Here is a 15,000-nt window from a genome sequence, read left to right as displayed (position 1 = left end):
ACAGTTAGAAATGACAACTCTAGTCGATTTGGAAAGTTCATGCAAGTGTGCTTTGACACGTCCTGGCATATCAAAGGCTGCGTCATGCAGGACTACCTCCTGGAGCAGTCCAGAATCACTTTCCAGGGACCTGAGGAGAGGAACTACCACGTCTTCTATCAGCTAGTTGCGGCTGCACAAGTGCGTTGGGGTCTTTTATAAGTCTTAAGGACTGTATATGTGACCTTTTTCATTGTTTATATTCATGGCAAAGTCTTACAGTTTAATTTATTTTCTTTGTTCCGTGGTATAATGCTGATGGATCCTAATATCTATCAAAACCTAAGCAGTTGAGGTAGTTTAGCAGATATGTGATATAACAGTTATTGACAATAATCTACCCTAGATTAGCTCATAAGTTATCTATCTCCCTCTTTCAGAATAACAAGGAAATCGCAGACCAGTTCCATTTGCGGCCGGCGAGCTTCTACACCTACCTGAATCAGTCCGGTTGCATCACCATAGATGGGGTGGACGATGTCAAGAAATTTGACGGACTCCGACTAGCTTTCAATGTGCTTCATGTCCCACCAGAGATCTGTGACGGCATTTTCGGCACACTGGCTGCTATTCTGTGGCTAGGCAATTTAGAGGTGAGTTGTAATTTTGATATTTTATAAATGACTCAAACAATATATGGTTTGAGAGTCTACATCTGCTTTGACAGTGACAGATAAAATTTTCATCATTGTCCAGTTATTGTGAAGAGATCTGAAGATAAATGAACAAGTTCTGGTTCATATTTCACAGCCAATGTTCAGTTATGATTCTTATCCTGTTCTTCCTTACTAAGTTTCTGTATATCATCATATGTTAATTTACTTTGTGTTCTTTTCTTCTGTGCAACCAGTTCGTGGACATTGATGGCGAGAAGTGTGAGTTGAGCACTAGCGACAAGGAAGTGCTGACTATTGTCGCAGAATTGCTGAATCTGGAGGAGGAGGATCTGCTGGGCGTTGTTCTTCAGCGGCAGATTAACATCAGAGGAAACATCACTCGAATTCCACTCAAGCTTGCTGAGGCTCGAGAAAACAGGCATGCCATGGCCAAAGCACTGTATTCGAGAACATTTGCTTGGCTTGTTGACCACATCAACAAGTGCACCAACCCTGGGCAGGACCAGACGAGGTAAAGTGATACTGTCGCTGTCATGGTGTGAATGATAGTGACAGAGTAGCCATAGCAATAATAGATAATGATCTTGAGGCAAAGCATCTGAGGCAGGATTTGATCATTGAGATTTTTGGAAATTTTAATTAGTAATAGAATTAAACAACTTGTAACTTCATCCTTCTCATTTAGTTCATGTTCATTCTGTACCTTTTGTTATTGCAGATTTCTAGGTGTGCTGGACATCTTTGGATTCGAGAACTTTGCAACTAACTCTTTTGAACAATTGTGTATCAATTATACAAATGAAAAATTACACAAATTCTTTAATCATTATGTGTTTGCATTGGAGCAAGAAATTGTGAGTAATCATTGCAAAAATTTATTTGACAAATTTGTACAAGTTGGAATATTTTGTTAGATAGAGGAATATGATAATACCAACCAAAATACATAAGGCAAATATAACTTTCTTTCTTTCTTTTTTTTTTAACAGTACCGTCAGGAGGAGATCAAGTTTTCCCACATCACCTTCACTGACAACACAGAGTGCCTTGAACTGCTTGAAAAGCCACCAAGGTGCATCCTCAAACTCTTATCTGAAGAGTGCCGAATGCCCAAGGTAGGGAACAGGTTCACTGTCTGATGATATGGAGATTTGGACCAAAGTATTTGAGAGATTATTAAGCATTATCTTTGGTGTTTCTAAAGCACAGGAAGGGCAGAAAGACTTTAAGTTTAGCTTATGATAATTTAGAATATTTTGCTTAAGAATTTTGGTACGTTTCTTCAGTTTTATTTTGAGTATTTTAAAACATTAGAAAACATAGATTTTGGAGCCACCGTATGAAAGATCTGTTCCCCAGTAGAATACAGAAAATTGTAGAATTATCTTATGAGAATGAGATCCCCTTCATGTATTAAAGAAAGCATAACCTCTACAGGGTGCCGACAAATCCTACTTGACCAAGCTACACCAAGAATTTGATTCCCATCCGAACTACATCAAGGGTGAAGACCGAAGAAAGTGGGAGGTGGAATTTGGTATCAACCACTATGCAGGTATACTCTAAGGTCCTTGAGTTGTATAGACTTTGCAACAGGTATTACTGTTTCTTTTATGATATTCTTGTGGGTAAGCATATGGATGTTTTTTTTTCCTCTCTAAGACTTGAAATTCTATCTAATGATTGATCTTGTTTCATGTTTTCTTATTCTTGTTTGGTATAGTGTCTTTTTTTCATAATAGTAACATTTTGCAAGAAAAGTTTTAACAGAAAATGCATTCCATTGAGTGAGAATTTGCTTAATAGTATGTTTTCAGGCTAACTTGATAATGACTTAATTTTCACAGGTAAAGTGATATACACAGTGAAAGGTTTTGTTGACAAGAACAGAGATGCACAGCAGGATGTGTTTTTTGAACTGATGAACAAGTCAAGGAACAAGTTTGTTGCCGATCTCATCAGATTCCAGGTTTGTAATGAAGTTTCAGCAAATCCTAAACTCAAAACAGCTCTTATGAATTGAGATATGCAAAACAGTTATCGGCCATACAAACAGACAGAGTTGTCTATGCAAACTTCTTGTATGCATAAAGGTTTATATTTACAGGATCTCCTTGGCTGCACCATTGCCAGAATGGGTACCATACACAGCACAATCTCCAGAGGAACCTCAAAGGGAAAGCCAACAGTTGCTGATGCTTTCCGCAATCAACTTCAGGCTTTGGTTGATGTCCTGCAGTCAACTAATCCATGGTAAGGATACTTCTTTATTCTGTAATGTAATGGGAGCACTTGTGTTTTTTTTAACTAAGGATGATATCCTAAATAAGTCAGAAATATCAAGTTGTGTTGAGTTTGATATTGAAAGAGAATACTATCTTTTATCCTCAGGTATGTCAGATGCATTAAACCAAACAAAAGCAAATCCGCTGACTCCTACGATGAATTGATGGTGCTCGACCAGCTGCGGTATTTGGGCATGAACGATATCATCAGAATCCGCAAGGAAGGATTCCCCATTCATATGACCTTCACAGATTTCATCACCAGATACTTTTGCCTAAATAAGAAGCGCAGACATCCAACGCCCAAAGATCATGTGTGGTGGGTAATAAGCTTACTAATTTACACTTTAGACAACAAAAATAGGGAATACTTTTTCCCAGTTTTCCAAACCAAGATGTACAGGATAAGTTGTATTATGTTTTTCATTCTAGTGACATCATGAAAGGTCAGAACCTACCACCAAGGGAGTGGCAAGTTGGCAAGAGCAAAGTGTTCATCCGGCAGAAAGTGTACGAGCCACTAGAAGACCAACGTCTCACCACCATGCGTGATGCAGCTGTCAAAATCCAGGCTGCATATCGCATGCATAAGCATAGAATGGGTTAGCTAATGATCTTAATCTCTCTATCAAATATTGTTCATTTTTTTTATTGTAGTTTGTCTCATTCTTGTGACAGCGATTGATGCAAGTTTTCAAATTTACAGAATATAACAGGATACGAGCAGCATGTATAAATATCCAAAATCGCTACCGTGGTTGGAGGCTACGACTGGTATTCCTGAGAAAGAGGCGAGCGGCAGTAATTATTCAGTCTAATGTCCGAGGAATGTTTGCCAGAGAGGTAATGTGAAAAAAAAATCTAGTCTAAAGCATTTCACAAAAGAGGGCTTCAAAAGAGTGACAGAAAATAATCAGAAGTGAAGAAATAGTATTGTCCACTAATAAAAATAATTTACTAATCCTTTTTTTTAAGGTTGCAAATGCCCTTCGTGAAATGAAGCGAATCGAGGAGGAACAGCGGAGACGAGAGAAGCTGGAGGAGGAGAGACGACAGAGGGAAGAAGAAGCCCTCAAATTGGCAGAGGACGAGGAGAAGAGGAAAGAGCTGGAGGAGGCTCAGAGGTATGAGCTAGAGAATGCTTGTGGAAATGTAGTTAAGCGGGAGCAATCTAGGATTAACTTTTTCATTGTTATATTTATGGGTGGTTAAGTAACTAGGAATTTTGACTATAACACATAGATATAACTGATAGTAAATTCTGAAATGTTTTAAAAAGAGTGGTGCAGTATTGAATTACTAGTATTTTTGCTAAAAACTAATATTGCCATAATAAATTTCGTATTTCTGCATACTTTAACTCCAGTGTTAGCTTTATTAACAATATTAACATCTTGTAATTGATTGCAATTTGAAGGGAAAATTCAGACATAAGCAGTAAAATCTAAGTTTACTGATTTTTTTTTTTTTTTGGGGGGGTCACTAAAGATGATATCACTGTAATTGTTTTGCATGTCTATCAGAAGCTTTTTCATTAGAGGTTGATTCACTTCCCTCTGTTTCCATTTATGGGAGAAATGCTGAGCTCTAAATCTGTGAATGCTGGAATATTATGCTTTCATAATCTTTATTCTTATTCTTGGTTCTAATGCTTGCTTCTTTGTGGGAAGAGATAGAGAGGAAGACAAAAAATGGACATGCATACATATACTTCTCTAGATACATAAAATTACATACACATTACATATCTTACACTCACTTGCAGATGCAGATACATGCACACGCACATGCACATGCACACGCGCACACACACAACACACACACACACACACACACACACACACACACACACACACACACACACACACACACACACACACACACACACACACACACACACACACACACACACACACACACACACACAGTATAGTTATGTGTATAACAATAACTGATATTTGTAAAAGTTATTAAAAACTTGAATGACTTGTGCCTGACCATTTCTCTGGGTGGAAAAATTATCACATTCTCCTATACGTCTCGTCTCTAGTTGATAATGCTTCGTTTGTTCCATATTTGATTCATGTTCTGTTCATTATATCTTCCATTCTCAGATATAAGTGAATAGTTGTCTCAAAGTGCTTATATATTTATACATTTATGTAGTCTAGCAACTTTTGCTTTAATTTTTGCTTGATGTGCTCTTGCTTCTCTTTCAAGCAAACAATATGATGGGCTAGCAGCTGTAGGGGAAGGGTGAGTATGCATTCGGTTCCTTCAAATCTCTCGCTCTAAGTGGGGCTCTCTAGTATTTGCATAAAGGAACTGTTGGTAGCGTCGCTTTGTCCTGTGATAAGTGATTGCTAGGACGATTTCTTGTCATTGTCACTGGATTAATTGTTACAGAATAAATAGTTCTGGAATACCTTTTTGGGAATTTTTTTGGATGTTATTTAGGAATTAATTATGTGAAAAGTTTGTTAATAAGATTGTTGATACTGTTTGGCTTCATCAAGCAAAGACAATTACTTTTTTTGTTTAATTCCTTTATCATTTTCAATACTAGAGAGCTTTTGATAGTACTTATGAGTCTTTTTGGGTTTTATCAGCCCCGTGATTCATGCCTGTTTATGGGATTTCATGTTACTCTTTCTATATTTTATATGGAAATGTGACTCATTTGCATGCATGGATTTTTCTTGGTGCTGTATCTCCTGTTATGGATCTTTTTTAGACAATTACGGTATGAAATTTAAGTGATACAGATATTTGAGAGTAAGAACCAGCTGCATGCATGTACAAGCAGATGCAAACATGTACACACTCACAATTACTCACACACACACACACACACACACACACACACACACACACACACACACACACACACACACACACACACACACACAACACACACACACACATCCACAAACACACACACACACAAATTGTTCTGTGCACTTGAAATCTATCAAGAGATGGATTTCAATATGTACCAAATCACAAGAAGGAAATGATTATCTTTTCTGTTTTTCATAGCTTTAGGTGCATAACAAAAAGAATGTACATAGGAGATGCAAATTGTAACATTTGATTGAATAATCTAGGAAAGTCGAGGAGGAGATGGCAACACTCTCCAACATGGCCGAGACAGTGAACACGCGGCTGGCCACCTCTGGCCCGACCAATCCAGACGACGCATCTCAGGGCTCGGGAGAAGGGGTTGATCTCGACAACCTGTTCTCCTTCTTATCTAACATGGAATCAGAGAGACATGTCCTTGATGAAATATCTCGGCAGATGGAAGAACTTGCCGACAATGTAGAAGAGGAGGTTAGTTTTCAAGTTTGAGGAGGTTCTGATTACTTCTTTTGTAAAATATAAAAGAATAAAAATAAAATCCTAATTGTAATGACTTGGTTTTACTGTGAAATACAGGTTAATTCTTCTCTTCAAATTATCTTTCTTTAGATGAAATGGCAAAAGTGAACCATAAATTTCTTTTAGACATAATATTTTTTTTTTATTGTTTTTTTTTTTACTTTTTTGGTGGAGTATCCCAGGCAATATTTCTGTATTGGAATGACTTCCCTTGCACAGATTGAGGCTCTTAACCGTAGCGAAGGGGAAGGGCAGGATTCTCCTTTGCCGCCGCCCCCACCACCTCACGCCCCAGATTCTCTCCCTCCTCCTCCGCTGCCTCAGGACCTTGTTTCTCCGCCACAAGTCGTAGAACAAACGCCACCTCCCCCTCCAGCGTTGTCTGTACCCCCGCATCCAGTCCCAGGGTCGGCAGAGCAGAAGGGTAACAGAGAGAGCGGGGACAGCCTGCCACCCCCACCTCCGCCACAGGTAGTGGTCATACAGGGCAAAATTTGGCATTGATGAATTCCATTAGTTTGGTTGTATTTAGATTTTATCAGTGTCTCATTCATATTAGAATGCTCTTGTACTGTTTTAGGAAGCAGAGTAACTTTCAGCTTATTGCAATGAGTCTGTATGTTTATTATTTATATTTTGTCTTTTTCCACCGTATTATTAAACTCTTTGATTTCAGATGAATGGATTCCATGAAGATGAGAAGCCGAAGGAGCCAATATATGAAACGATTCCTGTCGGCCTAGCAGGGTCACAGGGGCGAAGGGAGCCAAACTACGTATCAGGTCCCCCACCTGCAGGTATTTATCATGACATATGTTTAGATATTGAACAAGTGCTTAAAGACACATGCACATGTACACATTCACACACACATACACACATGTACATACACACATGTACATACACACTTGAACACACACACACATGTACACACACACACACACACACACACACACACACACACACACACACACACACACACACACACACACACACACACACACACACACACACACACACACACACACACACACACACACACACACATATACACATATGACCACCACATGTTTTACTTGTTGGTGTACAAGTGTAGAATTCTATAATATCCTTGTTGGGACCTATAATCTGAGAAAAATTTATAACCTATAAGACATTTCCAACCATTTTCAGGGCCTCCACCTGCTCCTCCAGAGGAAGAGGTTGAGTTAAGAAGACCTCGAGAACATTCACTTGAACGTCGTCGAAGGGCTTCGGGTCAGAAGCGGCCTTCGAGATCCCCATCCGCTCGAAGCCCATCGCGGGTGTCGCGATCCGGCACAAGAAGTCCTGTGGTAAGTTGTAAAGCTCTGTGAATCCCATTAGTTTACAGTTTGGTGTTTAGTATAAAAGAAAGTAAATGAGTCGGGTGTGATATACTTGTTGTTTCGATATGCTGATAGTTAAAATGAACTTGTACATTACTAAAGATTGATGATGAAATGTATCAATAAGTTTCAAATGATTACTTAAATTGTTTTCATAATTTTCTAATAACTTTGAAGATAGGGTTAAGACACTGACATGCGTTGGTATCATATTGACTGTCGTACCATATTATAGCAGCGGGTGAGCAGTCGCAACAATGGTGTGGTTGAAGACCCAGACAGAGTTGAACGACGTAAGCAGAGAGTTGAGCGTAAGCTTCACGAACTGGAGGAGCTTGAGGAGAACAAAGAGAACGAGAGCCAGAATCATTTTGATATGATTGAGTTTGCAGAAAAGTATTTCAATAATCATGAACGTTCGCCTGAGGGTAAGTACTGATTTGACTGTTGTTGTCTTTCTATAGCATTGCACAGTAAGTTAATTCTATAATTTGAGTGTCCAATAGTTATTCACTCTTGGTCCCAGTGCATTGCTATAGACAATTGAATGATATTATAACACTCTTCAACAAGACATTAGCCAAGTATTACCCAAGTGTCATTAGCCTTTAGCCAATAGTATTCTCCCAATTAACTCTTCTTATTTCCTGCACCACAGGCACCATCATGTCTACACTGACCCGCAAACGTTCCACAGCAGAGTTCCTTCCCAAGTATGAGCTGATCACGTATTCTCGCTCCTCCATCATCCCTACCTCTCATGTCCACCTCTATGACCCAGAAAACATCAACCTTGCTTGCACAATCTTTAGGGTCTGTATTCACCTTGTACCAGTAATGTAGATATTGGTTTATCATGTTTTAGCATTGGAAATTCCTGATCAGTTTTATATGTATGCATTTTAGAGTATTTGCATTTCACAAATGATTTGAAAGATATGCCATTTGAATATCTTTTTATTGATGATGATTCATGAACTCAAAATATCCTTTTGTTTATTACTGATGATGCATGAATTCAGATTTTGATGAACTTATCTCTTCTATACTTAGGTATATGAGTCATTTATCCATATGCCCACAATGTGAAAAATATGATTTTAAATTGAACAGGACTTATGCAAATACTGCCGAGGAGAATTCAAACCCGAGCAAGAGATAACAACTATCCAGAACATTATCGCTCATGGCCTGGAGCGGGAGGAGCTGCGCAACGAAATCTACGTCCAGTGCATGCGGCAGGTCACCAATAACCCGAGCACAGAATCACTGGAACGGCTTTGGCTAATGTTGTGTCTGTGTGTTGTGGCTTTCCAACCAGGAAAACTTCTTCATAAGGTATGGATGCATTGCGTGTTGATGACACCTAAGTAAAGAGATTGTTTGAATTGTGTGGTCAGTAACAAGTCCTCATGATTTGTGATTTGTCATTTTTTTACTCTTTTGTCATGTTTTCCAGTTATGATAATAATTATTTTATATCATTATGGGTATTATTTATAACAGAAGATACTTTGCTTTTCTGGAATACTGTTGTAGGAAACTAGGTCAAGATCTATATTTTCTTTTTATGTCCTGTAGAATATTATTAAAGCTCTTATCATCATTTATTAGTTTTATGATTATTATTGTTACCTTTATTATTATTTGCATTTTTAAAGGAACTTTTATATTATATTAGATATTTAAAATGTAAGATGAATTAGATGGAGCACTATTCTGTGGATACTCCCCTAAAGCATTTTTCTTTCCCATAACAGTATTTTGTAAGCTTCCTTCAAAAGAGCCTTAGCCTTGATGGAAAGCTGCGGCAGTATGTGCAGTGGTGCCTCGAAAACTGTAAAAATACAAAGGTCAGTTGCAGAAGACTGCCACCTTCCTCAGTGGAGATTGCAGCCATGAAAAAACTTGGAACCATTGTGTGCAGGTTAGTTTGTGCTTTCACTGATGTTGCATTGTATTGGGAGGACATTCAGAACTTCCAATGTCTAGCCATTCTAAATGTTTTTAATCATACCACAAAATATGATTTATATTTAGTGTATACATAAGATGTGTGTGTGTGTGTGTGTGTGTGTGTGTGTGTGTGTGTGTGTGTGTGTGTGTGTGTGTGTGTGTGTGTGTGTGTGTGTGTGTGTGTGTATGTGTATGAGATTGTGATCTATGTTTTTTTTTTGTTATATAGAACTTTTCATAATGTTTCTTTTTTTTCAGATTCTTCTTCCTGGACGGCCGCACAAAGGCCATTGACGTCCATCCGAGGGATACTGCTGGTGATGCCATGCAGAAGCTTGCAGACAGGCTTGGACTGGCAAATTTAGAGGGCTGGGCGATATATGAGTCTGGTCTGGATGGAGACAAGCACGTAAAGATCCACGAGTATCTGTATGATGTGATATCATCATGGGAAACGTGAGTGGGCTTGGCTGTATGTTTGTGGGGGGATGGAACTTGTCATAATTTTTTTTTCTTGAGATCTTTTCATTGGAAATTCACTGTAAAAGAGATAACTGCCTAAAAGGAGAAGAATACAGGAATGGATTGTGGAAGTTGTCTCTCCATAAAGACATTCATTGTATCAAAAGTTCATTCAATGAGAATATGAAAGGAATGAAGTAGTTAATACCATGTGCCCTGCATTTGAATCCTCTGCCAGTCTTTTGAATAGCTACTTAAAGCATTATGAGTGACATAAACAATAAGTAATGGATCTCATTAATTCCCTTTCAGGAAACAACAAAAGGTTGGGAGTTCAAGCAACTATGGAACTCTCAATAAACGCTCCTCACAGACGGTCAGTTCTGGGGAGAACAGATTTGTTTTCCGCAAACGTCTCTTCCGCTCTCCTCGGGAAATTCCAAGTGATCCAGTGCAAGTGAACCTGTTATATGCTCAGGCAGTATATAGTGTAGTAAGAGTAAGTATGATTTTAAGGGTTTTTGTAATGCCTGGGAACAGTTCAGTTCCAGTTATAATTCAATATAAGTGACACTGACTTGTGGGACATGCTGCGAAATGATGGTAGGGAAAGTTTCACTTTTTGAAATATCATAGGTCAGTCTTGGAATTAGTTCTGTAATGCAGATAGTTTCTCTAGTATGGTCCCAGACAGTTGGCACCATAAATTTTGTAGTTCAACTTTGGGCAAGTGTGTTTTGAAAACGTCTCTTAATGTTTTCTGTGTTTTTAAAATCTAAAGACTGTTTCTTCATAGTATATGTGCTAATTCTTTTATTCTGATTTCTTGCACACAGGCTGATGACTTCCCAATCAATGAAAAAGTAGCTCTTCAGTTGGCTGGGCTCCAGGCGCAGGTGGCACTCGGTGATCCAAAGGATGGCAAGACTGAATTTTATGCCGATATTCAGTCCTATCTGCCAGCCCGCATAGCTCAAGGAAGAAAGCAGGCCGAGTGGGTGAGTGTTTGGGTGCCGCTTTTGTATTTAGAGATACTGTCACCAAGAACTAATCAAATGGTGTATCACATACCATGAACCATTTTGATAGTAGAGAAGATATTAATTGCAAGATAAAATTGATTTTGAAATTAGAATATTTTATGACTGAAGAAAACCAATTTATCTCTCCTTAGATACCGGTGCTTGGACAGGCACACAGGCAATATGGTACTGGCAAGACAGACATCGTGGCTAAAGTGTGGTATCTGACCTGTGTTATGCAGTTCCCTCTCTATGGAACAACAATGTTCCAAGTCTCATATAGAGGTTACTGGTCTTACGGTAACACACTTATCCTGGGAGTGAACTGTGATGGCATTGCTATGATTAAACCAGATGACAAATTCATCCTTTACGAGTATAGATACTGTGACATAGAATCAATCTTTTTAGACCCAAGGTAAGTTAGTCGTTCCTCTTGAGCTATATTTTTAGTCACACAATCAAGTCTAGACCAGAAAGATGATTCATGTTACCCATAATAGGTATTAGTAATATAGTGTACTATATCCTCCCTAACATATATGAAGTTATACATGAAATTATATCTCATATGCATTTATGCACACAACTCATTATCTCAATCTCTGTTTTCAGTGACAACTTCATCACTATAAACCTCTTAAGAACTCTGCCAGATGCGCATAAATGCTTTGTTTTTGAGACCAAAGAAAAGGAAGAAATAGGCTTCCTTATAGCTAGTTATTCTCCACTTCTGGCATCTTGGATAAAAGACATGGACTCTAATAAGAAGGTTAGTGTTTGTTGAAAGTTATGTATTGATATTCTGTGTAAAGTATGTACTTTGTTAGTGAAATATAAATTTTGGTTAGTTGACTTATGCAGAGATTTTATTGGCAAAATACACAATAGGAAGTGAAAAGAAATAGTTTTTAACACATGATTACATTTGACAGGTGAAGCAGATTACGGGTGAAGATCGAATACGGTTGTATTACAACCTGGTGCATGCGCGTCGGCAGATCATTGATGCCAACATCCTCAGGAAACCTCAGGACCAGGGCGGGAACTTCTTTGTCAGTACGCTGAGGAGGTCAGTGCAAACATGGTGGTCTCAGTTTAGCCTTTCCTTGTCTTGGTGTCCTAAGGATATATTTGGAGAGTTATGCTATGCAGTTGTAAAAGCTTACAACCTAGTCTTACACATATGTTTTATATGATCTGATCATCTACTTTTTTTTTTTTTTTTTAATGATATCACCTTACATATATTTCTTACATGTGAATGTCATCAGACTGAACAAGCAGAAGCTAGAGAAGCTGCGACAGGATTATGGGGAGAATTCAGAGACATACAAGGGCTTCCACCACATGTTCTGGGCATTCTCCAAAACTCCTTTGACTCAGACGCTCACAAAGATCGCAACCCCTGAAGTTGAGCAGCAGGCACTCCAGATCTCTCTTGCCATCCTTACCTATGCGGGTCTTAATCCTAATGGTAAGTAGGATTCGCCTGCGCCAGACTGAAACCCAGGGGGAGTTTTGACGGTGTGGTTCAAGGTTGAGAGACATATAATACATTATTTTTTTTCCCTATCAATCATTTTGTATTTTCAGATTGTGTGGTGAATGCAATTTAGATAAATCATCTCATATGAAAATATATATTTGGAATAACAAGTGAAGTGAAAAATTTCTAAACTCTACCAATCTATTCACAGCTGAAGCAGCAGTTACAAGTGATGACCAGCAACTGACAATGGTTCAGGGTGTGGTGGAGCAGTGTATGAAGCGAGACCTACTCCTTAATGAAACGTATCTCCAGCTCATCAAACAAACAACAGATCATCCAGGTAAGAAGAGGATGCATGATAAAGATTCAATATTACTCTCTGAACTTTGCAGTTAGGCACCTCCAGCCTGTCTAAAATATTATGAAAAAAAACAATAGTCACTTGCATTTTATTTGGAAGTACGTTGAGGTGCTCACTTTGCCTACATCATGTATCCTGCAGATATTGTTAACATGATGCAGTATATGTGACAGACACCCACACTGTTGTTGAATATTAGCCACAATTGCCAGTATTTCAGTTTCTCTTTTGTATAGATTATATTGATATTTCCCCAACAGATCCAAATTCGCGGGTAAACTTACGGCATTGGTCCTTGCTGACTTTGTTCTGCTCCGTCATTCCCCCAACTGACAAGTGTGTGAGAAAATACCTCCGTGCACACCTACAGCGCTGTGCCACAGACTACGTGTCCGAAGAGGGAAAGTATGCTCGTTATGCTGAGAAGGTAAGTCGGTGTTGTTCTTGACGTATGTGTAGCACCAAGATCTGTATATCCCTCTTATTTACTCGTCATTAGAATTTGAAGTGTTTAATAAGTATGAGAATATTTATTTATTTAATTTGTTTATTCATTTATTTGTAATCAGCTTTGATATTAAGTGATAGGCTTAAATATACCACTCTGATATGGAGAGCAAAAGTGATTAGTACTCTATTTGGGACATGACTGTCTTCAAACCATAATTATATTCCTATTCTAATTATCATTTAAATAGTAACTTTAGTAATTTTGTGTATATATTTATATATATTTTGAATTGACATACAAGAACATTAAAGATTCAGGCATGTTTTGTAATTAAATCTTATTCGGACAATATTAAAGGACTTAAACACATTTGATGTATAAGAATATGTATGTTACATAGTACCTGTTTGTAGTTGGTATATAGAACAGTGTATTTTTTTCAAATGGAGATTAAACATTAGGTTTTGACATGAATGAATTAACAGTGTTCTCTTTGCACTCCTCCTTCCTCCAGTGTCTTGTTAAAGCTCTGAACAATCGCCGTCGGCAGTGGGCTCCCTCAAAACAGGAGATCTTATGTACCATAAATCGCAGACCAATATATGCTCGCTTCCATTTCATGGATGGACAGTTCCATTCATTGGAGTTTGATGCATCAGCAACAACAGCTGATGTTGTTGATCTAATCAAACACAAGATTGGACTCAAAGAAACCACCAAAGGTACTTTAAGAGATATTCGTATGTATGTAGTGCAGGTGTTGTTCATTATGATTTTAGTGAATGGTCACTCGAGATTTGAGCAAGTAGGTTGTAATTCTCTGATATCATGCTGCTTATGGGTTATTTATAAGATGTACATTTTCTCTTCAGAAACTCATTTTAGGAGTAAGCATGTATGTATATTTGTAAAGATTTTGATAAATATATTAGGAAGATTCTTCTCTGCATTGAGGGTTACATTACAGGTACATACATATCCAGAAGACCTACATAGGGGCAAATATACACTGATGTGCCTATATACACCTACACTCACAGAAATTTGAATCTCATTATAACTTTACAAGGGAAATATTGCAATTTTGTTTGCTGACCATGGGTCATTTTCACCAGTATATGTATTAATGTGTGTGTGTGTGTGTGTGTGTGTGTGTGTGTGTGTGTGTGTGTGTGTGTGTGTGTGTGTGTGTGTGTGATTGTGTGTGTGTGTGTGTGTGTGTGTGTGATTTTGTGTGTGTGTGTGTGTGTGTGTGTGTGTGTGTGTGTGTGTGTGTGTGTGTGTAGAAAGAGAAAGAGAAAGGGAGAGAACTTACAGGATATAGAATATAGATAGCTATATACTGAGATGAATGCCCTTTTATTCCTGGTACAGGTTATGCCATTTATGAGATGTTGGGGACGACAGAAAGGTGCATACTGATGGAAGAGGTCCTGGCTGATGTAATGTCCCGGTGGGAGCGATACAGGCAGTCGACTGCAGCCACTCAACACCACAACCATCACATATTCCTGTTTAAGGTGATTAGAAAGTTTGTGTGTGTGTGTGTGTGTTTTTGTGTATATAT

At 38.3% G+C, this 15,000-nt stretch overlaps 1 protein-coding gene across 1 annotated transcript in view; it reads left to right on the top strand.

Annotated features, from left to right (window-relative positions):
• Nucleotides 1-15,000, top strand: part of LOC119577430 (unconventional myosin-X-like) — an 18,032-nt gene that overhangs the window by 723 nt on the left and 2,309 nt on the right. Inside the window, exons 2-33 of the mRNA XM_037925045.1 lie at nt 1-180; nt 420-632; nt 890-1,167; nt 1,375-1,510; nt 1,646-1,771; nt 2,094-2,211; nt 2,504-2,625; nt 2,764-2,909; nt 3,048-3,260; nt 3,374-3,543; nt 3,648-3,784; nt 3,917-4,065; nt 5,162-5,197; nt 6,049-6,274; nt 6,542-6,793; nt 6,999-7,119; nt 7,496-7,656; nt 7,925-8,117; nt 8,348-8,502; nt 8,803-9,027; nt 9,450-9,616; nt 9,904-10,101; nt 10,420-10,606; nt 10,944-11,105; nt 11,282-11,547; nt 11,745-11,901; nt 12,065-12,201; nt 12,404-12,606; nt 12,830-12,961; nt 13,243-13,409; nt 13,948-14,155; nt 14,808-14,953. The exon at nt 1-180 is cut by the window's left edge and continues 11 nt beyond it. Of these exons, the coding sequence (XP_037780973.1) occupies nt 1-180; nt 420-632; nt 890-1,167; nt 1,375-1,510; nt 1,646-1,771; nt 2,094-2,211; nt 2,504-2,625; nt 2,764-2,909; nt 3,048-3,260; nt 3,374-3,543; nt 3,648-3,784; nt 3,917-4,065; nt 5,162-5,197; nt 6,049-6,274; nt 6,542-6,793; nt 6,999-7,119; nt 7,496-7,656; nt 7,925-8,117; nt 8,348-8,502; nt 8,803-9,027; nt 9,450-9,616; nt 9,904-10,101; nt 10,420-10,606; nt 10,944-11,105; nt 11,282-11,547; nt 11,745-11,901; nt 12,065-12,201; nt 12,404-12,606; nt 12,830-12,961; nt 13,243-13,409; nt 13,948-14,155; nt 14,808-14,953 (5,487 nt within the window). The remainder of the gene's footprint in view (nt 181-419; nt 633-889; nt 1,168-1,374; nt 1,511-1,645; nt 1,772-2,093; nt 2,212-2,503; nt 2,626-2,763; nt 2,910-3,047; nt 3,261-3,373; nt 3,544-3,647; nt 3,785-3,916; nt 4,066-5,161; nt 5,198-6,048; nt 6,275-6,541; nt 6,794-6,998; nt 7,120-7,495; nt 7,657-7,924; nt 8,118-8,347; nt 8,503-8,802; nt 9,028-9,449; nt 9,617-9,903; nt 10,102-10,419; nt 10,607-10,943; nt 11,106-11,281; nt 11,548-11,744; nt 11,902-12,064; nt 12,202-12,403; nt 12,607-12,829; nt 12,962-13,242; nt 13,410-13,947; nt 14,156-14,807; nt 14,954-15,000) is intronic.

Source organism: Penaeus monodon, chromosome 1 (genome assembly GCF_015228065.2).
Source record: "Penaeus monodon isolate SGIC_2016 chromosome 1, NSTDA_Pmon_1, whole genome shotgun sequence".
In the NCBI taxonomy this organism is placed as follows: Eukaryota; Metazoa; Arthropoda; class Malacostraca; order Decapoda; family Penaeidae; genus Penaeus; species Penaeus monodon.
The sequence above is the reverse complement of the archived record's forward strand: the minus strand, read 5'-3'. Positions and strand labels throughout refer to the sequence as shown.